The 25147-nt window shown below is 32.2% G+C and overlaps 4 protein-coding genes across 4 annotated transcripts; 1 reads left to right on the forward strand and 3 right to left on the reverse strand.

The window, feature by feature from the left end:
- Positions 1 to 4274: 4274 nt before the first annotated feature.
- On the reverse strand, positions 4275 to 6224 carry LOC107030685 (phosphoenolpyruvate carboxylase kinase 1-like). The gene is made up of 3 exons (XM_015231952.1): positions 5854 to 6224; positions 5207 to 5645; positions 4275 to 4676 (listed from the first exon to the last, which is right to left on the reverse strand). The coding sequence occupies exons 1-3, from the start codon at positions 6214 to 6216 to the stop codon at positions 4621 to 4623; spliced, it is 858 nt and encodes a 285-aa protein (XP_015087438.1). The 5' UTR covers positions 6217 to 6224; the 3' UTR covers positions 4275 to 4620.
- Positions 6225 to 7867: 1643 nt separating this feature from the next.
- On the reverse strand, positions 7868 to 12372 carry LOC107031215 (cryptochrome-1). The gene is made up of 5 exons (XM_015232504.2): positions 11081 to 12372; positions 10245 to 10466; positions 9423 to 10129; positions 8362 to 9046; positions 7868 to 8180 (listed from the first exon to the last, which is right to left on the reverse strand). The coding sequence occupies exons 1-5, from the start codon at positions 11391 to 11393 to the stop codon at positions 8164 to 8166; spliced, it is 1944 nt and encodes a 647-aa protein (XP_015087990.1). The 5' UTR covers positions 11394 to 12372; the 3' UTR covers positions 7868 to 8163.
- Positions 12373 to 13735: 1363 nt separating this feature from the next.
- Positions 13736 to 17233, reverse strand: LOC107031216 (actin-depolymerizing factor-like). The gene is made up of 3 exons (XM_015232505.2): positions 17076 to 17233; positions 15800 to 16065; positions 13736 to 14184 (listed from the first exon to the last, which is right to left on the reverse strand). Exons 1-3 carry the CDS (start codon positions 17094 to 17096, stop codon positions 14034 to 14036), a joined length of 438 nt encoding a protein of 145 aa, XP_015087991.1. The 5' UTR covers positions 17097 to 17233; the 3' UTR covers positions 13736 to 14033.
- Positions 17234 to 18296: 1063 nt separating this feature from the next.
- Positions 18297 to 23097, forward strand: LOC107029519 (chromatin modification-related protein MEAF6). Its single transcript, XM_015230947.2, has 7 exons — positions 18297 to 18433; positions 18518 to 18609; positions 19172 to 19272; positions 20364 to 20433; positions 22249 to 22276; positions 22474 to 22534; positions 22720 to 23097. Exons 1-7 carry the CDS (start codon positions 18421 to 18423, stop codon positions 22826 to 22828), a joined length of 474 nt encoding a protein of 157 aa, XP_015086433.1. The 5' UTR covers positions 18297 to 18420; the 3' UTR covers positions 22829 to 23097.
- Positions 23098 to 25147: the final 2050 nt, after the last annotated feature.

Below are 25147 nucleotides of genomic sequence, written 5' to 3' on the forward strand. Positions count from 1 at the left end.
AATTGTCTTGGCTTTGTTGTCTTGTATAAAAGCTACAAAGACTTTTTTACATCAACATGATTAGAATTTTAAGAAAAGGCAACTAAACTCTCCACATGCCCCTTGTTGCTTGCTTGGCCTGCCTAATAGCATGATTCGTATGATAATTTTACTAAACATAAAAAATATATAACTAATGTATTAACATAAAAATATGAATTAAATGACTATACTTGATGAAGTTTATTTTTTTGGAGTGATGATTTTAAATTTCACTTTGCATCACAGATCGCAACTGTCAAACTATAGTCATCCCCTCAACATTTAAACCAGTGCGTGCATTCATAATTTTTCAAAATTAACAGATGCACTTGCATTTCAAGAGGACACGTAGATCCGCCTCTGACTGGTAACCCTTTTGGGTTCAGCCCACTAACGGTCCTATATGATACCAATGATATATCAAATAAGAGAGTTCTTCAATCCAAAAGACTAGTGTTATAGGTGGGAGAGACCATTTAGCTTATAAAGCTATTGGCATTTCTATTTTTAATCCAATGAGGGACAATTTGTGAAGTAACATAAAATCTCTCATACTTTGCTTCACAATTGTGAAATTTTTATTCTAATAAAGTATTCTTCTAACTTATCATTTTTATACATAGCAATAACTTAAGAAAATGTAAGAAAATAAAATAAATAAGTCATCATTATAGGAGATTTTCTGGAGAAATCAGATTTGGATAATTCATGATTATTTTGACTAATATTAGTCAATATTAATGATTTTACATGCTTTATAGACTTTTTTTTAAAAATGATTTATAATCACACAAATATTTATTATTGCTTATTTTTTAGATTATAAATTTCAAATTTTTTTTTAAAAAAAATTTGTATCAAGTCAAACTACATAACAATTTACATAAATTGAGGACGGAATATTATAAATTAGGGGCAAGTCAAATTAAGTAAACTTTGTGTGGAGCGTATATTAGATTGGTTATAACTAATTAGATGACTCAACAAATATTAACACATCGAAAGCTCACAAAACCAATTATTCATTTGATACTACTGATTCAATGTTTTACAATTATTGAAAAACAAATATAGTATTATTCAAATATAATTACTAACTCTTTTTTGAAAAATTAAAATTTTACATTATAACATACTATAAGATTGATTTTGTACAATTAATAGTTTCCCATATTTACTTTTGCAAGGAAATCCCCCTTTTAATAGTACATTTATCAAAATTATTATGGCATTTCTAAATTTTGTCTTCATCAAGAAATTTCTATATTAGGATGCATTATATCTTATTTTTATAATCTCTTACATTGTAGTTTTAGTATAAAAGATAAGTGAAATGATTATTTTATTCACTTAATTTCTGCAATGGAGAACTTTGGTGTATCTTTCCCTACCTTCAATTTTTTCATTGCTTACATTTGTGGTATGTATATCATCTTTATGCTTTCACTTTTGTAATATATATATAGAGACACATATATTTTTAGAAAGTAAGAAAAAGAGAAGACAACTCAAAATCGATATTCAAATCACTTCTCTTTAAAAAAAAAATTGTCTAGTGGTCAATGAACTGAAATCTAAATCATAGAAGAATGTGATTTACAGTGTCAGATTAGACGATTCAGAAAAATGTGATTCATATTGACGATACCAACAATTCAAACTCGTGAACCAAACCTAATTTTAAAATCCTTCCCCATTACATTGAAGACATTGAACTTTTTTCATAACAAGTAAACTTGAGTCTATTTGGATGTCTTTATATATATATATATAAGTTGACTCAAACATATTGTTGTTATTATAAGAATACTATTTCATAACAAGTACACTAATTCTATTACTTGATTTTGCAGCTATATTTGTGATGAATCAAGTTCTATCTACAACTAATGCTCAATTAGTATGTTCATCACAATCAAATGCTTCTCTACCTTGTTCTCAAGAACTAACAATTTGTCAAACAAATTGTGTCTCAGATTATGGAGCATTCTATCTTAATTCAAAGTGTCGTGATGTAGAACAAAACAAATCTATTTGTGTATGCTACTATAATAGCCGAGTCCGGAGTTTAAAGGGTATAAAATATTAACAAAAATTTTAAAACGGTATATAAAATTTTATATTAACCAAAACGGTAAAATCGCTGAAATAACAGCGATTTTCATGTTTAAAATTTTTTTTTTTAAAGAAAATCGTTGTTTAGGGCAGCGATTCACTTTTTTTTAAAAAAAATCATGAAAATCGACGGCACAATCTTCATTTGAATTTTTTTTTTTAAAAAAAATGAAAATCGCTGCTATTTCAGCGATTTTGCTTTTTCTGGCGGAGGAAATCGCTATTGTTCAGTGATTTTGCCGTTTTGGTTAATATAAAATTTTATGTACCATTTTAAAATTTTTGTTAATATTTTATACCCTTTAAGCTCCGAACTCTATAATAGCCCCTCCAAATGTCAAAAATAATATATATGTTTCTTTCAAGTTATTGTAATTGCATCCATCTTTTTTTTTTCATTATAGTTTGTCTTCAGTTTCCCAATTTCAAATTTAAGATGTAGTGTTACCTTTTTATAAAAATTTGTGTGTTTTTATAAATAGATTGTTAGAATATTCTCAATGGAGAGTCAAGTTATTTGTTTTTTTCTTTTTAATTTGTTGTAATTGAACAACACAGATAAGAGTGCGTTAATTTCATGGCACGTGTAGTATGTTTAATTTTATGAATGTCTCAATGTAACTTTTACATATAAAAAAATACATTCGAAACGAAAGATAATATGAATCTTACATACATACATAAAATTCGAGTTAAGGACTTGTATTCGTAAAGATGATCGTGATGTATTTCACGAGATTTTGATCTAACGTATATTTCATTTAGCGTTGAACTTTTTTGGGGACAAAATAAATGAGCAGGGATGTCAAATGGACGGAATAGACGGAAGTAAATAGATAAATTGGAGTAAAAATTGGCCCAAAAGTAACTCGAACTAAATGAGATGGATTGAAATAGAGTAAATTTTAAGTTTGGCAAACATAAAAATCATATTTGTATGTTATACCTATAATTTGTATAATTGTGCTCCATAACAAACTTTATGTATGCTATGACTATTAGTGTGTATATTTCGGTATACATATACAAAAGATCAATTGTATAATCTATTTCGATATACACATACAAAAGAATCAATCGTATAATTTGTGTTTGTATAAATCGAGAAAGAGAGAAAAACAAAAGAAAACTGGGCAGGAAAAGATCTGTATTTGTATAACTATAAGTGTATCGGACAAAAATATATCTATTTGTATTTGTATATACAATTTTCTATCACTTTATACAAACACAAATTTGTGTTTCTATAAAGTGAGAGAGGCGAGTGAGAGTGTCGTGCGAGATCTAGGAAAGCGGCAAGCGAGATTCTCTGGAGAGAGACAAATGAAAACATATGTATGTATACAGTTTTCTCTCACTTTATACAAACATAAATACATTTTATATATTTGTGTTTGTATAAAAAGTGAGAGAGGCGAGGGAGAGATTGCCAGCGAGAAAACTAGAGTGGCGAACTAGAATTTCAAAGAGAGAGGCGAATGACAACAGTTTACTACGAATTACAATTAAATCAAACTATGATTATAATATTTAATTTGAATTAATAATTTGTTATTTTACATAATTTTCCTATTAGAAGAATAAGCTAAAAAATGGTTATAGTCATGCTCTATCCAACTAGACCCAATTCTCTCTAGGGTTTTTGTACGCTAATTTTAAAAATATGTTTTTGACTTCTAATTGTTGGGATTTGTATATTGTTATCAATAAAATAATATGACAAATGTGAATTCTTCTATACCTAGGAAAATGTCCATACTTAAACTTTCTTCTATTGGAAACAATAAATCACATCTCATTATGTTTTCGAGTCATTAATATTCTTGTTATAAACATATATATTTTCATATTAGTACTTAACAATCAACAAAGATACTTCATTCAAATACAATCAAAATAAAAGGGTATGTATTACATCCAATAACGTATAGTAAGACCAATAAACTTATTAAAGTAGGAGAAAATCATGTGTGTGCCTTTATCTCATAAATACAGTTGAGAATCTGTCAACTTATTGTGGTTGATAGTAAAAGAGAATTAATTCATGCATGATAATCTTTTTTTTAGTGCTCACGATCTCTGTATGAAAAGTTAGATCAAAATATAACAAAAGGAAACACTAGTTTGATGATTCACAATTTCACATATAAGAGTAGTCTCTTAATTGATTAATAGTACTTTATTACATTAATTTTACCAACATGGCATGTGATGCAGTGAGTGATACTGTTCCACCCTTAACCAGATGTCTCAGATTCGAGTTCTGGATATGGAGAAAATCATGTTGGATCCTTCACCCCAAATAGGCCCTATAGTGTGCGATTCAAATTTTATTGAAACTCTTATGTAAACACTAAACCCTGGGTGGAAAATCGAAAAAAAAAAAGAAGAAACATCATACTTCCTTCACTACTAAGAAGTATGAGTAATCTACACATCTATTGATAATGTTGGATTAGAGTTCCAAATAAGGGGTCGAAATTCTCAAGCTACGACACCATCTTCTTTCGTCCCATCATTGGGAGTGATCCATGGATGCCCTGTGTATTATTATAATATATCATCTTATTAACCAAGAAAATAAGTAAATTAATATTTGAAGTTTTTCAAGTTATATGCATTGAACCACAAACTTTTTTAGACCTGTCAAAAACAAAAGTTTTTATAGTGATCACACATTTTAAAAGTTTTATATGGATTAAGAATGATATGGAAAGTTCTTCGTTTTTAATCTAAGAAGATTAAAAATGCCATTTTTCTTCTATTCAAATTGTAGAGGCAAAGAAATCTCATCTTTCTCTCCTATTTTTTCTTTTAAAATCAAATTCCGTTTTTAAATGCACAAAGGTAGAATCCTAAATTGTTCCAAGTCCAAACTAGTTTTCATTTTGAATCATTTGATCCTAGATTAAGGGAATAATTATTATTTAAGTACATAGATATGCCTTAACTTAATTATTTTAAAGTTGTAATTAAAAGATTTGATCAAATAAATAAAAACATAGTGATCACGCATTTTAAAAGCTATAAAATTAATACATAAAATAATAATTAGAGCGGTGATACTTACGAAGGACTTGTTCAACTGAGAATCTTCTAGAAACATCTTTACATAGCATTCTCCGTAGCAAATCCTTCGCCGCCGGCGACACAGACCGGAAAGTCCTCGTCGGAAACCTAAGGTTCGCTCTGAGAACAGCCTCGAATATCTCCTCTGTCGACTCACCGTAAAATGGCGGCATTCCGGCCAACATTATATACAGAATCACACCAGCACTCCAAATATCTACCTTCTCATTGTAATCTCTTCCAGCTAAAACCTCCGGCGCCACGTAATACGGCGTCCCTACCACTCCGCTCATCAGCTCGCCTTCACGGAAACACTGAGCCGAGCCAAAATCAGCTAATTTCAGATCGTTCCATTCGTTAAACAGAATGTTCTCCGGCTTGATATCCCGGTGCGCTACACCAAGCCGGTGACAATGCGCTATTGCCTCCATCAATGGAACCTATAATAAACAGTTGATCCAAAAATTATCAATTTGCTATAATCATCAATTATAATCATCAATTAGACAAACTTTCGATGAAAAGTAGTACTACATTTTAGAAATTTTACTAAAAATAATTTAATTTGAATCTACAAAAACACAAATGCACTAAAATTCACAGATCATTTTCCCCAATTTTATGTAATGGACTGGAAGAGTACTGTACCATGACTGCAATGGCATCACACTCGGAAAACACTCGTTGAGTAGAGAGTCGTTGGAAGAGATCTGAGGAGTTGCAGAGCTCGAGAACGATATCGAGGTACGTATCGTCTTCACAGACATCGACGATACTAACGATGTGAGGATTAGGGGAAACTAAATGCATGATTTTAGCTTCGTTGTAGAGGCATTGACGGTCGATTGAGTCATCGGCGATGAGAAGCTTGTTGATAGATTTCACGGCGAAATTCTGGCCGGTTTCCGGCGAGTAACACTTGAAAACGACGCCGAATCGTCCTCTCCCTATTTCCTCACACACACGATAATCTCGCTTCAGTTCCTCGCTCATAACGTTTTCTGTTTTCATCGTTTGCGTAAACACTCAAATTTCTGTTTCTGATGGGACTTATATAGTACCAGTACTGAGAGTGGAATATTCTTTTGGAATCTTTTAGACCAATCAAAATTAACCATCTGCTTTTCTTTCTTTTGTTTTCCATTATTATTTGTCCACATAATGATAATAGCAAATATTTCATAATTTTCGTATTATACCTTTAATTTATTAATATTGGGTTGTTAATGTTTTTAAGAAAATGAATTGAATAAATATATTTAGAATTTCATTACTTTCTCCGTTCGGAATTGTTTGTCATATTCTGCTTATCAAAAGTCAATTTGATTAATTTTCAAAGGTAAATTAGATCATATTAATTCGATATTTTAAATAAAAAAATTTAAATATTCTAAAATTATATGAAAATTACTATAAATTATAATTTTTTGCATATTAATATGATGAAAAAATACATCTTAAAATGTTAGTCAAAAGTCAAAGTTTTTATAGTTTAACTCTAAAAATAGAAACCATGACAAACAATATAAGACGAAAAGAATAATTAATAGAGATAAAATAATAAATTGTTATATCAACAATATTATTTTCGTTGATAAATATGTTAAGTCAAAATTTGACTAGTTTTAATAGGACTAAGAAGAGTATAAGAGTAATAATTATTTCTTAAACAGTGTGTAAAGTCCAAAACAAGTAAAAGTGAAGAGAAAAAATAACAAATTCACGAACAAAAGCATAAAAATAGTACAATGTTTTTTATTTTAATTTTCTTGAGAAATTAAAAACAATCAAATGAAACTTTTTAAAAGTGAAATACATGTAACTATTTCAAAGATAAAAGCAAGTAATTGTAATAAGATAAAGGAAGTAATTGTGAGTAATAAACAAAGTACAATCACAAACCAAAAGTATTACTTCAAATTCTTCTTTGAATCACTAAGAAACAAAAATTATGGAATGCATAAAACAACTTTCTTTCCAAATTAAAGAAACAAAACATATTTGGAGAAAACAAGTCCATGTTAAGAACTATAGTTGGGGTCTAAAATAGTTGTTACGTTTTGCTTATTAATTTGATTAATTTTTAAAATTAAATTAGACTCGATTAATTCAATTTTTCAAAATTAAAATTTAGATATATAATATTTATATGAAAAATACTATAAGTTACAGTGTTTATATTATCAATACGATTAATAAAATATATCTTGAAATATTAATCAAAGTTTATATAGTTTCACTCTTGAAAACCAAATTGTAACGAGTATCTGGAACGAGTATTTTCTGGCTATTTTAACATATATTTTGATGAATCGATGGGAAAATTAAAAAAAAAATAGTAATTTTTTCAGAATATGTTTCCCGTTATACATTTTTCCAGTGAACTGATTCGGTAGAAAATAAGTAGAACAATTGTATTCTTTCTATAATACAAATGTCCTACTAATTCATGGTAAGAGAAACCCTTATTTCTAGTACTGCCAATTTCCCAAAATAGTTTTCACACTTAAAAGTTATTTTTATTATATATTCATATATTATTAAAGGATTATTTCAAGTTTGACGATATGATCAATAACCTATTGCACGGAGCGCGGGTATATTACCTTTAGTTATAAGAATATACAAACAATTTATACCCAAAATGTAGGATATGTTATCATTTTCTCAAAACTAGATGACCTATTTTCATCTTTTATTACTATGAAAATACAAGAAAAAGAAAATCATATTCAAGATTACATATGCATGGTCTATATATGTAACTAAACAAAGCAGAGATTAAACCATGAATCTGAGCTGCTTCACGATGAGTTCTATCGCGTACTATGTTAAACAAACTACAAACCTTGCTACGATTAAGAGGAAGTTATATACACGAAGAAATGTTCCACAGGATATTGTCATTCCACTGCATATGTTGATTCAACTATCAGATGTTTGGTGATGGTGAGGGAATCATCGCTTTGTAGCTTCTGCAAATAGAAAAGAAGACAGGGTCCGGTCATGATGATTGAAACTGGAACAGGGACGAGACGAGTGATTGAAGTGAATTTTGAAAAAATGCAAGTATATTTATGTAGCTAAGCTCTCCTGTTTTGAATGGAAACATAAATTAGACAACGAAAACTCAAGCTTAGGGTGTTTGCGTCTTACCATTTTTGCACGAGTTGATTTCTGTGTCAATCTCTTCTTCCTTTTGTAGCTTCACATGTGATGATGCTTCGTCATCAAAGGATTTTCTGTCGTGAGACATGGTAATTGTTCGAGGTACAGAGAATGAGTTTCTGCTGACGGTCATCTGTTTTTTCATAGAAGAGGATTCTGCAGTAGAGCACAAGTCACTGTCCACGTTTGACATTTTGATCCTTTCGTTCTTGTAGCTAAGCTTGTTATCGTTGAGCTTCTTTGTTTCCTCTTCGGGCTTTGGTCTCTTTCTATATGTGCTAACATTTTGCATTGATGGCACCCTTTGATCATAAGATGAACTGCTCGGACAAGGCTCCTTTCCCTTTACAACATCGTCCTTTGGAGTACTGGCTGAATCTCCAACATTTTCCGAGTTATCAAACACAACTTCAACAGTTCCATTTGCATCTGAAGTATTCACAGCTGCTTCTTTTTCTCTCATGCTAATTATAGCTTGCATTAAACGATCCCTCGCAACATCTACATCAATTATGGGGTTCGGATAATTCATTCCGAGTTCCACCCCTGCAGCTTTGAGCACATTAAGTGGTGCATCCCAAGGATGATGGATCCACTCAGCCGGCATTCTTGCTAGCTCAGGTAGCCAATGTCTCACATATTCGCCCTCCGGATCATAATTGAATCCTTGAACCTGCATGAAGAGTTGATGAAACTTAAATAAGCTCGCGACTCATCAACTAAATGTCCCGAGAATACATCATGCTTTTTACTAGGTATGAAATAGTTTTTTTTTCTCCATATCGATAAAAGTCCTTCATAAATAGAGTCAAAAATGTCTAGTCGAAAAGTATGTTTTCTTCAGTTTGGCATGATTATGCGGTCTCTTGATAGAGGCGGATCCAGGAATTAAAGTTTATGAACAATTGAACATAGAGTTTAGTCAAAGCTACTGGATTCTACTGAACTCGTAACTTCTATTGTGGTTGTGCCATAAAAATAATAGAAAAAACAAAGCCATGACAAGAAACATCATCTACTATGACATTTACATCAGCAACATAACATACCTCTGGGTTATCGAGGCGCTCAAGTTCATGACCATCGGGCAAGCTACCAGAGATGTATTGCCAACCAATTATGTCACTTTCTAAATCCGCGTCCAAGAGTGTATCCCAGAAGTATTTCATCCCCCATTGCCATGGCAGAAGTAAAAACTTGACAAAGAAACTTGACACAATCACTCTTATTTTATTATGAACCCATCCCGTTGCCCAAAGCTCCCTCATTCCTGCATCGACTAATGGATAACCAGTCCGTCCCTGTCGCCAAGCCTTAAAATGGGCTTGATCAGCATTCCAAGGGAAAAACCTCAGGTTGTTCAGTAACGACCTTTCATGAGTAAATGGGAAATTAAAACAGATATAACGAGAATATTCTCGAAGTCCAATAGCTCTAAGGTAAATAGTAGCACTGTCTTTTCCAACAGAGTTCCCTTCTTTGGTCCAAAGTATCTGCTTCAAGCGTACACTATTGAAAACTTTCCTCACACTTACTTCTCCAAAGTGGAGATAAGGAGACAAAAGGGATGTAGAGTTTCCCCCGACTCTCAGCCTATCCTTTGAGTACGCGAGTAGATTGCTCTCTACAAATTCGGTTAAGGCCTTGTCTGCATTGCTCCAACCTGGTGCCCATCCTCTCCCTAGTAATGCATTACTAGATTTTTCTGACTCGTTTTCCAGTCCCAATTCCTCAATTGAACACATTTTAACTGATCCTGTCAATGAGAGAAATGAAAATCATCAAGTTAATGTAAAACAAGAATGGGTTCACTGGCGTAACTAGTAAAATTGTTGTCATTTGACCAGGAGGTTACGGGGTCTCAAACGTACCTGCAGCTTGAGTTAATCTCCAAGGAGGAAGTTGTGAAACAGGTTCGTTTTGTATACTTAACGACTTCTCCCAGTATGCATCAAAAGTTGTAAAAACTTTTCCATCATCATTGTAAACTTCCCATGGTTCATTCAGTAAGTCCCCGTTGTAACTCTGAACAGATATGCCAAGATCCCCCAACTTTTGCTTGATATTGTGGTCACGAACAAGTGAAACAGGATCTAAATCAAACCCGAAAATTGATCGTGTAAGTACTTCCTCGAAATCAGATACCGGGCACATGGAACTTAAGTATTCAAGTACCATTTGGCCTACTAGGAATTCATTTTAGAAAGTTTCTACGAGTTATGCAATAAACTTCGGATGATCTTATGTTTGTTTGGTTGAATATATACCAAGTGAACTCTATACAATTCTATTAAAACGATGCAGCACGTGTTATAGCTAGCAAAGATAAGACGTATCACTATTGATACCAGAACATTAGATCAATAACGAATATCTATAGCCATATATACTTCAAATTTCACACAAACACACACATACATACGTATATGTTTGTATGAACATATAAGCGGTGTATTGACCCTCTATTTATAGTCTTCCATATTATATCACGCTACCAGACCTCCCTTGTGGGATTACACTAGGTGTGTTGTTGTATATTCTACCACGCTAACAAGAACTAGAAATAAAGCTAATTGGAGCTTGTTTATTAGGACAGTTAGATCCATAACATTAGCTGACGACACATATTAGCAATAACAGGACACTTTCTCCAGAGATATAGAACAGTAACTCAAACAGTGAAGGCCAAAGGAAAGTTATTACAAACCATATAGATGATTATACACAACTCTTGTTGCTCCAACAGCATCGACACACTCCGTGAGAGCATAAAGTGTACTCTGAGCTTTGATCAACACAAGTTCAGCCCCAAGAGATTTCAAAGACTGTTTCAAGTGAATTAGTGATTGCTTCAGCCACCATCTTGAAACTCTACCGGGATAAAATTGCCCTTCTTCCTTCGGACACCAAATAAACACTGGTAAAACACTTCCATTTCTAGCAGCAGCAGCTAAGGCTGGATTATCCTCAATCCTCAAATCCCTCCTAAACCACACAATTGTCTTGGAATTGCTCTCCATTTCCAACTAGTCAGTTTTCACAGATCCCACAAAATTGGACAAAACCAAACAATCCCCAACAAATATCTTCACTCCAACTCTTCACCCCAAATCTCAAAATATGATAAAAATTCAATCTTTGCTCAAAATTTAGTCCAATTTCTCATCATATTCCCAAGAAAACTAGCATACTTAGTTAAAAATCCTATCTTATCAAACCCCAACTAAATCCAACCAATACTAATACTCAAGAAACCAAGATTCTCACAAAGTTGGACAAATACAAACAATCCCCAACAAACATCTTCACTTCAGCTCACCCCAAATCTCAAAACATCATAAAAATCCAATCTTTACTCAAAATTCAGTCCAACTTCTTATCATATCCCCAAGAAAACTAGCATACTTAGTCAAAAATCATATTTTGCCAAAACCCAAATAAAGCCAAGATCAATTTCACAAAAAATTTCAAACCCCAACAAATATCTTCACTCCAAATCTCATAACACCATAAAAAAATCCAATCTTTACTCAAAACTCACTCAAATTTCTCATCATATTCCCAAGAAAACCATCAAACTTAGTGAAAAATCATACTTTTTTAAAACCCCAAGTAAAGAAAACCACCACTAATACTCAAGAAATCAAAGATCAATCTCATATAATTCCACAAGAAAATGTCATAAGAGAACCAATAAGAGATTTACTACTGAAATTTAGTATCAAGATTGTGTTTAACCAAGATAGTATAGATCAGATAAGACAAAATCCAAGAACAACAATAGGGAACATCCCACATGGAGTATTAAAATCTGCTGAGATGCAAAAAAGGGAAAAAGATAGTAAGTAGTAAAAGATTAGACTTCATGTGATCAAGTGGAATGGCCTCAAAGACAAAAGTCCAAAGGCAGCAGCTCTTTAGAAGAATAATAATCCTAAAATATGTAATCTGCAGGACCACCACAAGACCAATTACAGCAAAATGAAAAAAAAAAAATATAATATGATTAATAGCTTAATAAAATATTCAACTTTATACAAACTTTAGGATTTGATTTCATACTAATTATAGTATCTAGCATCATGATTCATGCCTACTTTTTTTTAAGGAAGTATCTGGAGTAATGATAAAGTTATCTTCGTGCCACGTGAATGTAACTGATTCAAACCATGATAACATATATTGTTGGTTATAAGAATACGTTTTGTACATTATATTTTTTGAAGTGTGATATTCTCTAAATCCTAATAACGTAAGAAAGTATAGATAATAAGAGCATCTTAAAAAAGTTGTGTTTATTATATTCTCATGATTGCTCATGAGAAATTATACCTTAAACTCCTATGCATTTTTGCATACTACATGAGAATACATATTTGAGAGTACTACTTTGCATCTTTTTATGTTTGAAGGAATAATTTGGAGTTGTAGAAAATCAAATTTATGCAAAATTTGGTATTTTACAAGTTTATTTAATTTATATCTAGATACAATTTGTGTTCAAATTCATATAGAAATAAGTTTATTTAAAAGTCAATTCTTTTGCTTTTCTACTATGACATTTTTTTTAATATAATTATTATATTATGACATAAGTATTCTAAATGACAACGTTGCGACGTGTACGTAAGTGCATGATTGAAAATATTTTCCATCCAATTTCATATCAGATGTGTTTCGATGAATCTAGAGATAGATATGATACGATAAATAAATTTATTTTTGATTTTTAAAATATAGTATTATTATAATAACATATTAATTTAATCTTTTAAAATAATTTTTGATGTTTTACCATACGATATCATATCAGGATCAACTTCGACTTTCATATAATTATATAACAGAAAATTATGATTTTGTGATGATCTAAGTAGATAAGATTGAGCTATTTACGCATGGGAAAATGAAAGTCAAATGCTAACATAATTTTCTTTTGGAAGTTAGCCCCTTAATTTATAATATTTTCACTAAAGCCATGTCCTCTAATAGTAGTTTTTCTATATTTAGAGAAAACAATACTGTTTTCATCATTACACAATTAATTTCCAGACATGTTGTACATAATCTTACCAATTTATTTTGCTTTATGTAGTTCATATTTTTGCCTGTTGATTTTATTACAATAATTGTTGTATGAGTGCCCTCCTTATATTTCTCTCGTAACAATATAACATATATAGACCTTTTAAACTACGATTTAAAAATTTATGTTAACAACAATCTAATATCTTGATAAATAAAGCATAAACTAGTCAATTTATGGTGAATCTTCGCGGTACATGGCTTGTATAGCGACCAAAAAACGCGCTGTAGTTTCAACTAAAGATCTATTTAACTATCTCCCAAACAGATAGACAGGAAAAGAACAACAGAAATTCATCAGTCAGATACTAATAACACATAATATTCATTGCGTAGACATAGAGAAGTTGATAACCATTCACATACAGAACACCATACTCGTTTCTCGACTAGGAAGCATCATGAGAATGAGCAAGCTCATAACCAGAAAACATGATATACTATCATGAGTCGTCTGGTAATCAGCAACCCAAGCGTCGAGTTATTTATGTCATAGTTAAGTAGATCGAGTCTTGTAAGACGCGATTACACAGAAATATTATGAATGGTTGTTTCATAGTAGGATGTTTGATCAATCAGTAAGCGCGTTCTTTGAGCACTTCAAGTTCTACTTCAGTAGGGTCAGTAGCTTGAATCTCATAGTGTATGCCTTGCAGCTCCCTCCTGAACCTGTCCTTAGATGTGGCATACAGCATCTTCGATCGGATTCGGGAAACAGATGGAGACCTGAAAAGGATGGATTAGAATATCGTCTCTTTCATAATTAAACTAATCCAATGAAATGATTTCCCAAAATAAAAATTCTATGTTGCTCGAACTCTCCAAAAATGCACTACTTTTGAACAACATTTTCCTACTGAAGACGTCCCTTCATTTCCGTCGTGTTGTCTTGTTATGTTTTAGTTTGTGTTGTCGAGGAGAAGAAGGGCCAAGGACTTTAATATGCAATAAGAAGATAAGAATTTATTTTAGATACAACACTGCTTCACGGATCTAAGAAGGGAGTAAATTTCATATTCTCGAAAGGATGTATTGCGAGTACACAACAGACGAGATATTAAAAGAACTAAAGTAAATAAATAAATAACTTCAAATGGAACTTGGTCTAACCCAAAACCAATATAGAACAATCCTTAGACACATGCCAAGACTCGAATGAAAATCCAAAATTAGCCAAAGAATTAGTCTCTTCTACTGACGGAAATATAATTACTCCGCAATCCCCATAACGTTAAGGATAATTTCCATAAATCTTCAGACCTTATCATAAGAACTTTTGTCACAAAATTATCGTTAACAGGAAAACACTGCCGTATAGTCTACCCAATACATGGGGAATTTCTTCATCCTCCTAAAATTTCTAAATATAATTCTGCAGGGTCTTAAAGTTCACTGCAGAAAGAGTGATGCATACCTAACTAAGCTCTAGAAACAATTTTCTTACAATGATATGCTAGGCACAAAACAACACACTCTAGTTATAGGAAAAATGAATTCTCAAAGACCCTGAACCCAACTATTCTTCACCTCGATTTGTCTCGACTGCAAAGTATTCTCTAAAAAGATATGGTTGCTCGTAGCATCAGCAATTCCTTTGCTGGTCAGTTTCCACCTTTTCACAATATGTGCATGCAAGTTCTACTCATATGGCTATTCTCGCTTTCTCAGTACTATAACATTTTCTCAAGACATTGACGTTCACTTCACGAGTACCTCAGGTATCTGACCACAACAGCTGTCGACTTTACTTCACAAAAGCGTCCTTCTTGCAAACCTAAGCCACATACATAATAACACAAATGGTCTCCTGACCTCTTACTCTCTCTACGATTAACTCAATTGGTTCAGCCATCACAGACACTCCCTGAGAATGCTACCATAATAATTGCTATTCACATCGTCATAGGCTAGTTATATTCCATAAAGGAAAAAAACTATCCATCCACTATTCCACATTACTCGCATATCACTCACTCAATTGGTTTGACACTAAAGCTTGATACTTGTAAATCCGAATGTGCCTGCTCTATGAAATTCATTAATGTGGTGACTTGACAGCATTTTAGATAATTTAGAACCAACATTCATAAATGAGAGCAAAATTCCCCTCGCACATATTAGACTGAAGTTATGATAAAACAGCTAGCCAATACACCTCCCGTGTTTTCTTTTGGAAAATGGAATCCCTGTTCTAGACTGCTGAATAGTGTAGCATCATTCACAGAGGACACTATAAGCATATGAAATCATAAAAAGAGTCTTAACTATCTAGAATATAAGGTGCACGCATCTCTTTGATAAAAATCCAGTTATGCAAGTTCAAGATGGAATTATAACTTACCAGGCAAAGAAGAAAATTTTGCTCTTTTGGCAGTTGTCAGGTGTCACGAAGTCATAATCGTATACTGCATATCGGCAGTCATTCTCAGGAAGAGCTGCAGTGAAATCATCATAGCTCTCAGCTGGACCTCCAGTTTTCTCAACCACAACCTCATTTTTCTTCTCATCAATCATAAATATCACATATCGATGCACCTTCTTCCTTTGCAGTTCCATATAAGTAGCTTTGCTTTGATCAGCAACCCCCATGCCAGAGGATGCATTTGTCTAGAAGCATAACACATGTTCAATAAATTTGCTCTAAAGAGAACCACAGGCATGATAGAACAAAAATTGTACTGAGTAGTTTGTACGGTTAGAAAGATGAAACACATATATATAACACACTGGCCCTCTACTGAATTTCGTTTCATCAAATCCCTCCAGAAGTCAAATGAAGAAAATTAAAGAATGAAGTCTCTAAATACGGAAGAATCGCACCCAAAGGTCAATGAAGTGGTTGAGAGCCCACAGGTCTCAAGTTCAAACAAAAAAAAAACACTAGGTGATTCTTCCTATCTGTCCTAGCCTTGGTGGACGGAGTTACCTAGTACTTGTTGCCGGTGGTAGGTATAAAGGTATCCCGTGGATGGTCCGGACACCAGGGTCATCAACTGGTTTCCATTATAAAGTATGGACTTCCAACACCAACACCAACACCAACACCAACTCCTCGCAACTAAGTAGATCACTAATCACCACCTCTCCCAAACCCACCAAGATAAAAACGCAAAAACCTCATACAAAACAAGTTTGTTCAACCTATTCAAAAATGAAATCCTCAATAATTTGTCAACTTCAAAATTACAACAATAACATACTCAGTATAATTCCACAAACATGGTCTAGGGAGGGTGGGTAGAGATGTCGTTTCCAATAAACCGTCGGCTCAAGTAATTTTCTCAACTTCAAATTATTTGTGATAAAGCCTCAATCTTCGAGCTCAAACAAAAATTCAAGCATTACCAGCACTAATTTTGTTTCAACTCGAATCCCCGAGCAATAATGCTCGGGGATTCATGACTCAAAAACAGATCAGCACAGCCAGTATACGAATCAGTTCGATATAACTTCACAACAACATAAAACTCAGATTTCCCCATATCAAATTAAGCAAATTTTGTACTACAAAGCAACAATTCAGAAACAAACAGATAAGTAATTCAACCATGCAAAGCAAAATCAGATCTATCAAACAGATCAAATTACAATACAAAAAAAAAACTAAAAAAACTTACCCCTCTGATTCTGAAAGACATGGTTAAAGCGATCAACAGAGACCAAGAGAGAGACTCTAGAGAAAGAGAATTGTTTGAAGTTGAATAAATGGCAGCCACCGAAGGAGAAATAAACGATAGTGTACAAGTGAATAAGCACTACGTACAACAATCTAATGAAAATTCAATTTGCTAGCTAAAGCCTATTGAGTTAAATACTTTTGAAAAATATTTTCTCCAAAAAAAAAACAAAAAGATTTGTGAAATTAAAAGAAAATAATTTCACTAATAGAAGTAAAGAAAAAATAAATTTTAGATTTAGCAAATATAAAAATTATATTAACGTTTTATAATTATAGTTTTGCTATTTGTGTTCTATTGCAAACTTTGTTATGGAACATTAGATTTGTTTAAAATCGTAGGTGGCATCTAATTGTATAAAATCACAAGCATCTAATTTGTATAAATCGAGTGTATGTATCTATGTTTATATGTTATTTGTGTTTGTATATCTGCGTAAAATTTGAATTCGTATACAATTGAATCGAATTAAAACGGTTGTATTTGTATATCAAATCTATCTTGCTTTATGCAAACACAAATTATACATTGTATTTTGTATATAATGTGTTTGCATAAAGCGAGAAAGAGAGAAAAACAAAAGAAAACTGGGCAGAGGATTATTTGTATTTGTACAATAATAAGTGTATATGACGAAAATATATGTATTTGTCTATTCAGTTCTCTCTCACTTTATACAAGCACAAACCCAATTTATACATTTGTGAGAGATTCAAGGGAGAGTGGCGAGCGTGATTCGTGAAGAGTGACAAGCGAGATTGAGGGAAGAGAGGCAAATGTTAAAATGTTTGTTATGAATTAGAATTAAATAAAATTATAGTTATAACATCTATTTTAAATTAATAGTTTATTATTTTATACAATTTTTTCTAGTACAATGACAAATATCTCGCGAAACTAATAAAAATATACGAAAGCTAACCCAAAACACTATCATCATCAAAAGAAAAAACACATTATTTTTCAAAAAATGTATTTCTTCGTACCAAACACACTCCCTAAGCCCAAATAGAAACTTCTTGAACAGCAAAGCCTTCTTTTATTGTTCATAAAATATTGAATCAGCCCAATTACTCAAAAAGTGATTTTCTCTAAGGCCCATTTTATTTAAATCATTTTTCGATTTTGTAAGTTAATGTTTAAAGATTAAAATACATTTTATTTTGTGCAAAAGCTAACACTCATGAATCTCACTGATAAAACTCATCCTTGTAGCTGCTGAAACCTTTTCTTTTTTTTTTTGAATTACAGCTTTATCTTAAAAAAAAAAAAAATTGCCGGGAAAATGGAGCTCCATGGTAACCCCTTCAAACCCTAATTTCAATTTTTCTTGTGAAAATTTGGGTTTTTTTTTTTTATAATTTGGAATTTTTTTTCATTAGGGCACAGAGGTTCAAATCCTAAGGTTGTTCTTGCATCCCTGTTGAACAAAAGAGAAAAGCTTCAAGAAGAATTACGAAATGTTGAAAAACAAGTAAAAAGACTTATTTTTGTTGAATTATTCTATTATTTTGATTATGAAGTTTGTTGTAGAAGCTCTTTAGTTGGATATTACTCGCTCTGATTCAATTTGTTTGTCTTATTTATTTTAATAAGTTCATTCTAAAAAAGAATGATTTTTTCCTATTTTGGCAAGCTTGATGACATGTTTAAAATCACGAGATTAAGGTATATATTGGGTGACCACAACAAGTCCAAAAGATTGAAAAGTTTGGTTTACTTAAAACTCCGTGTCGAGTGAAAACCTGATAGTAAATTGAAATTGAGGGAGTAGTATATTTCGTGCTGCTTTAGTGATTTTCTTACTTTCTTAAACTAGTGTTAGAGTGAAAACCAGACAAAAATTGAAACAGAAGGAGTAGTATATTTCGCGGTGCTTTACTGATTTTTAAAAATATTGTATTATTAGTTTGATATGTTATGGTAATGAGTTTTTGCTGTAATTTTGAGTATTTACAACTTATGTCATGTGAGACGTTGTGCTTATTTGCGTTATTCTGTTTTGTTGTTCAAATGTGGGTAATGGTTTGGTGTAGGTTTATGAGCTAGAGACGAGTTATTTGCAAGAATCGGGCACATTTGGGAATGCGTTAAAAGGCTTTGAAGGATTTCTATCAACATCGAATAAGAATTCAAAGTACACACCTTTCCAGTATTTATCTGCTTGTGTTTTTGTTGTTGGTTAATACAAGTGCTAGTTATTGTAAATGATTAGTTTTTGTTGCAGAGCATCTCATTTTTTCACCAAAACATGATCATGGCATGCTTAGCCACAATGATGGTTATTAAGGTTTAGCAATAATTATTAAGGTTATGATAGTTGATGGAATTGGTCATTTAAGCTTCGTATTATGAATCAGCATTACTAGTGTTTTTGTGCTAATTGTCGTTTCTCAATAACTACTTAGTTTCCGCCTAGTATTAAGATAGTGAAATCAGTGTTGAAGTTCTGAACTGTATGGGATTCGGTTAAGATAGATCAGGAAGTAGATGTACTCTCACAAAAGCCAGTAATTGTTGGCTAGGTGAAAAAGGCCAATCACTGCATCTGACTTTTAAAAAAAAATAAAAAAATTCACATGAATTAAAGTAATATACGGGTTCCATGAAACTTTACTATCCTCTGAGTTACAATCCATATCTCTTGATATACTATATAAGAGAAGAAAATTATATCTCTAGACAAATTTAAGGTTTCTGTCTACAGTAACTCTTCCCTGAGTTTGTCCGTTAAAGAGTGCAAATTTGATGAAATTTCCTGCAAATAGAAAGCAAAATTTTTGAAGATCTGAGTAATTGTTTCAGTAAGCTTAACGAGCCACCAGTTAGGGATATGATCGATGACATCCAATGCACTAGCATTTGGAAGCTGATTTCAGATTCTTATAACCCTTCAGCTTCTTTCATACATGGAACACCACAAGCACTGTCCTGAATAAAATAAACATTCAATGACCTGATTAATATGTTAAAAAAGCTCGGTGAATATTTTTGATCCATATCTATACTGTTATTGAATTTTGTGAATAATATTGGTGCATTATTTTTGTTCATATTACTGAAATATTTGGGCTGATTTAATTGTACTAGTGACCAGTATTTGACTTTGCTTTCATGAATTAGAAGGTTGTTTCCTTTTCCAGAAGTGATTGTTTGTTTCATTATCTTGTCATAATACCTTTCCCAATGATTTACTCGTAAGAATGTCATTTTTATGTCATCTGGCAGCCTAAAAAGGTCAAGAAAATTCCAGCTTGAAGATAGGTTATTCTCATTGTCTTCAGTCACTTCACCAGCGGTATGTATTTAGGTTCTTTATAGCTTACTTGTTCTTGGAATTTCTGATATTTGCTAAGTTCTTTACTATTGATGTTTATGTTGTTGCAATTTGATAAAAGTTAGTCTTCAAAACGTGTTTTGCGCTGCTTATACTTAAGCGTTTGGTGTTAAATGGTACTGCAAACCATTCTGTCCCCTACCCCCTGAAAAGAAAAGTCAAAGAATATCTGCTGAATCTCATATCATATGCATGATAAATTTAAGATGGTTTGGCCAGATGACCTATATATGAGAAAATTAATAAAAAAGCAAGTAAACTATCGAGAGAATAATCTCCCCCTAAAAGAGACTTTTTTGACAACCACATTGTGATATTATGATTTTGTTTACAAGTTCTTTAAACCATGCCTTTAAGATAAGCTTTAGGTTCGATAATTTGAGCACTGCTAGGATGATGATAATAATATTGATCCCATTAGCTATGTTATGAATAAATTTTTGAAGTATTGATACTTTAAAATATGCAAAGGCGAAGCAAGAAAATTTTGCTTTAAAGGCTAAAATAGGGTTCCCATAGAGGGACTAGGAAATGATAGTTGTTCTTGCAATCCAAATCCCTGTGATGGGTTCAAATAAGTTGTGTTTATGAGAATTATGCAGTGTTTTGGATAGAGAGAGGCGGAAAGAAAGAAAAAAGCATCGAGGGTGCTTCACCGAAGCGAGAAGCGTGAGGTGAAGTGCACACTTTTTTTAACTGAAGCTCAATTTAATAGAAAAAAATAAGAACATTAATTTCCACCAATAAATAACCATTTTGTACCTTCACAAGGTAGAGGTAAGGTTGCGTACACACCAACCTCCCCAAACCCCACTTGTGGGATAACACCGGGTATTTGTTGTTGTTGTAAATTACAAGAACTCAATGGAAATAACATATAAAGCAAATCTTTCAATTCTAAAATGAAAAAGTAAATAATAGATACTAGAACTAGCAGCGACAAGAAGATGATGTGCAAGCCTCCATTAGTATTGGAGGAGAAGAACGGCAACTTCGAATAGCAGCAGCAGCAAGAAGATGCAAATCGCTCTTGCAATTGTTTTACAATTAGACCTAAAGTTAACCCTTATGTCAATTAAATTTCCTTAAGTCTCGCATTTCTTTGCTTAAGCAATACTTAATGCCTCAAGTCGCTTCTGAAATGAACTCTAAAAGGTCAAACCAAACAGAGTTCATTTATTTTGAATTTGGATTGTAATTTCTTTAATTTGAAACCGAAACGTTCACCAGGTTTTTAAGCTTCTCCATACTACTGCATGAATGATTAAGTGGGAATTCAGACAACTCCATATAGGCGCATTCGTCTTGGATCAACAGATTTTGATGATTGTTTATTGATGGATACTAACATATGCATTCGGTCGTAATTACTTTTTAACAGTTCCAGGGTCTAATCGTTGTTATTAATTTAATTGCAATACCACTTCCACACCACTTACCTTGAACAAATGTGAACTACCTGTGGTTATCCCAACACCTATTTTTCTGTGCTGATGTCTCAGAGCTTCCTTACTTTTTCACTTATCAAACAGAAGCTTCCTTCACTTTCAACGTTTTTGCGCACACATAGATTTAGGGAACAAATGGTTGAAAGTCCAGCTGTCATGCATGTACAAATTCGTAGATCGATTCTATCTTGTTATTTTTATGTGAATCACCTTGCACTATCTATAATTTCAACTGATTTGATACATTAACCGAGTGTATATACTTAAAATGTAGCACGTTTGATCTTAATAGATGCCTGATGCGGCTGTTAAATTCATTTATGTTTAGGCGGAAGAGCTTGGACTTGGACGTGAAGGTTAGTCTTTTTTGTTCTGCACACTTTGTAATGCATAAACTCTTGCAGGTTTCTTTTGGGGCGAGGAACTAAACTCAAGCTGTTTCTGGGGAATATCACGCCACCAAACCAAACATAGACAAACCATATAGGTTATAACAGATATTGAATTGCTATTAGAGAAACCTTTAATCATTTATTTTTGTTTTTCTTTGCAGATGGAAGACCAGATCCTACTCAAGGTCGAATGAGGGGCGGAGGTTTTGCAAATAACGGACAGTATGTTCTGCTTTTTATGAAGAGATATCTTGCATTTATTGGAATTGTTTTAACGTTTAAGCCTACTATTTGCCAAGATACTTGGATTGAGGATGGAATTCTCAAAATAAACTTGCAACTTCTTTATATTTGTTCTTTTGCTTCTGCGATGTTTCTGAGTGAGCCTTATGCAACGACTACTGTAGGGGTAAACCAAAGAAGGGAAGAACAGGACCACGAGATGGAAAGAAGTTCCGAATATCAAATGACTTGGATCTTGACGATGAAGATGATCCAGACTCAATCTTGAGATAGCTATCTCTAACTTTATATCAAGAACCCTGTGTTGTTGTCTGTTGTACCATAGTCGATTCAATAAAATCGTATATAACAACTATGTATGCAGCTGATTAATTTCGAGCTCACTAAGTTATTTGGTTCCAAAAACTTCCCTTGACAAAGTACATGCTTTGAGTTTTGTTGTACAGTAACATAGTTTGACAAAGAACAAAGGGTTTAAAGTGTTCATATTCTTTGGATTCGCCATTCACAATATAATTATGAGATGTTGTATTTGTGTATCAGAAACAATCTCTCTATCCCACTAATGTAGGGGTAAGGTTCGCGACTTTGCATACATCATATTACCTATACTCCACTCTCCTTATACTGAGTAATGTAGTTGATTGATTCATTTAGTTTTTTCAATTTTTTTTTATTTGGTGATAGTTTGTGCTTGAAAGTATGTTGTTTGAAATGCTTCGGTGGACTGAGTTATCTGATACTTTTGTACTTGTACTAGTGAGAAGTAGCAGGTGCCCTGTGGATTAGTCGACGTGTAAGCAAGCTCGCACAAATATCACCATTACACAAAGTTGATAAATGAGGTCACTGGAATCAGTCATGTAACCTGCCCTGTAAGACTTTCCATATATAGATGAGGTGACTGAGTAAAGCAGGTGAAATCAAATTTACTCTTTTAAGTTATCAATAATGACAATTTTAAAGATATATTAAATTTAGTGGCAAGGTAGCGTTTGCGTACATTCTATTCTCCGCAAATCTCACTTTATAAGATTTTACTCAGTATATTGTTGAGCATTTCCTTTCTCCTTTAATGGACCTTGCACGGAGTGATTTTGGATTAGTCAGGATTCAAAAGAGTATACTAAATATCGGGTCAAAAACATTAATTTTTTTTGATTTATTAGGAGTAAATTCACTTGGAATGTGTCTACATTTCGGATTAGTCAGGGCTCAAAAGAGTATACTAAATATCGGGTCAAAAACATTAATTTTTTTGATTTATTAGGAGTAAAATTCACTTGGAATGTGTCTACGCATTGAATTATTCAGCGCTAAATTAAACCATTAAATCCCATAGTTGAATTTGTGGGGTTAGTAAAATTTTGGAATCACCAAAATAATAAATTAATTATTGCATATTTTTATTAATTATGAAGTCTAGCAGGATTTACCTAGTAACATTTTTGAAATATACGTTGATTTATTCAAAATTCTTATCAATTAATTAGGAAAAGTGTCACTGTAGCTAGTGACAGTATTTTATTAGCATTATACTTTATAAACTTAAACTTTAAGCTACATATATTATCTGCCTTTTATTTTATGTATATTTAAATTTCTAATATAAATTTAAAGAAGGTTATATCATAGAGCTAATTTTCTATTGGTTGACCATTTCAAAAGGTAAATAAAGTGAAATAAAATAAAATCTAATGAACCTCCATGTAAAGTACGTAGGGGCCGATCCGATTTAGAGCGTACAATTACTTTTATCTGAATTCAGTAATTTTAATCTGAACACCAAATAATTAAGTGAAAGTAAAACTCTAAACTCGAGAATACAAAATATGAATTATGAATCCACTTATGAGTCGTACGTAAGGTATAACACAACTAAGTATACTTCATTTTCAACGAGTTCGAATCGACTATATAAATCTTAAAATATAGATAATAATTGAACAACGAATTCAACGTACAGTTTGATTAAATGTAGTATCAGAACGTCAAAACGTGCTAACTAAGCTATGAAATGTTATTAACAAAAACGATAACCACATAAATAATTAATCATATTGTTATCTAATAATAAATAGTTATCATAAATAATTTTATATCACTAACTAATACTTAAACAAACTAAAAGGGAATTAAGTCATTGTAAAAAAAAATTCATTAACCTTGTCAACGAGATTAGGTAACATATTTATGAAATAATGTGACATTTTATCAAGATCTCTTTGATAAGTATATAAATTAACAGTAACAAGATATACATAAGCCAAAAATTTTGCCTAATGAGACTATTTCAAAATGATTATGACATTTATTGATAAAATCATAATGTACAATATGAAAATAATAATTTTCTTAATTTTGTATTTTCGTCTTCGATTTATATTTTGGATGGTAAACCACGATTTTTTATTCGAATTCTCTATAATATGATTTTTTTTCGTACGATTTGCACCCTATAAAATATATAGAAACTAAATATCGTTTACTTGTCACTTTCATCAATATATTTTTTTTTAAAGAAAATATAGCCATACTTCATGATATTAAATATTTTGGTTGGAAAAAGTCTTCTTATTATAACCCATAGTC

The sequence above is a fragment of the Solanum pennellii genome, chromosome 9, assembly GCF_001406875.1.
Source record: "Solanum pennellii chromosome 9, SPENNV200".
Classification (NCBI taxonomy): Eukaryota; Viridiplantae; Streptophyta; class Magnoliopsida; order Solanales; family Solanaceae; genus Solanum; species Solanum pennellii.

Excerpts from the sequence above, each read along its gene's own strand:
- LOC107030685 (XM_015231952.1), bottom strand. The coding sequence starts at position 6,216 with ATGAAAACAGAAAACGTTATGAGCGAGGAACTGAAGCGAGATTATCGT. Across the intron at positions 5,646-5,853 it reads GTGATGCCATTGCAGTCATG|GTTCCATTGATGGAGGCAAT; the intron begins GTACAGTACTCT and ends TGTTTATTATAG. Across the intron at positions 4,677-5,206 it reads CTCAGTTGAACAAGTCCTTC|GGCATCCATGGATCACTCCC; the intron begins GTAAGTATCACC and ends AATAATACACAG.
- LOC107031215 (XM_015232504.2), bottom strand. The coding sequence starts at position 11,393 with ATGGAGAGCAATTCCAAGACAATTGTGTGGTTTAGGAGGGATTTGAGG. Across the intron at positions 10,467-11,080 it reads TGTGTATAATCATCTATATG|ATCCTGTTTCACTTGTTCGT; the intron begins GTTTGTAATAAC and ends GGTTTGATTTAG. Across the intron at positions 9,047-9,422 it reads AGCGCCTCGATAACCCAGAG|GTTCAAGGATTCAATTATGA; the intron begins GTATGTTATGTT and ends CTCTTCATGCAG.
- LOC107031216 (XM_015232505.2), bottom strand. The coding sequence starts at position 17,096 with ATGTCTTTCAGAATCAGAGGG. Across the intron at positions 16,066-17,075 it reads TGTCTTTCAGAATCAGAGGG|ACAAATGCATCCTCTGGCAT; the intron begins GTAAGTTTTTTT and ends TTATGCTTCTAG. Across the intron at positions 14,185-15,799 it reads AAAATTTTCTTCTTTGCCTG|GTCTCCATCTGTTTCCCGAA; the intron begins GTAAGTTATAAT and ends CATCCTTTTCAG.
- LOC107029519 (XM_015230947.2), top strand. Across the intron at positions 18,610-19,171 it reads TACGAAATGTTGAAAAACAA|GTTTATGAGCTAGAGACGAG; the intron begins GTAAAAAGACTT and ends GGTTTGGTGTAG. Across the intron at positions 22,535-22,719 it reads GGTTTTGCAAATAACGGACA|GGGTAAACCAAAGAAGGGAA; the intron begins GTATGTTCTGCT and ends CGACTACTGTAG.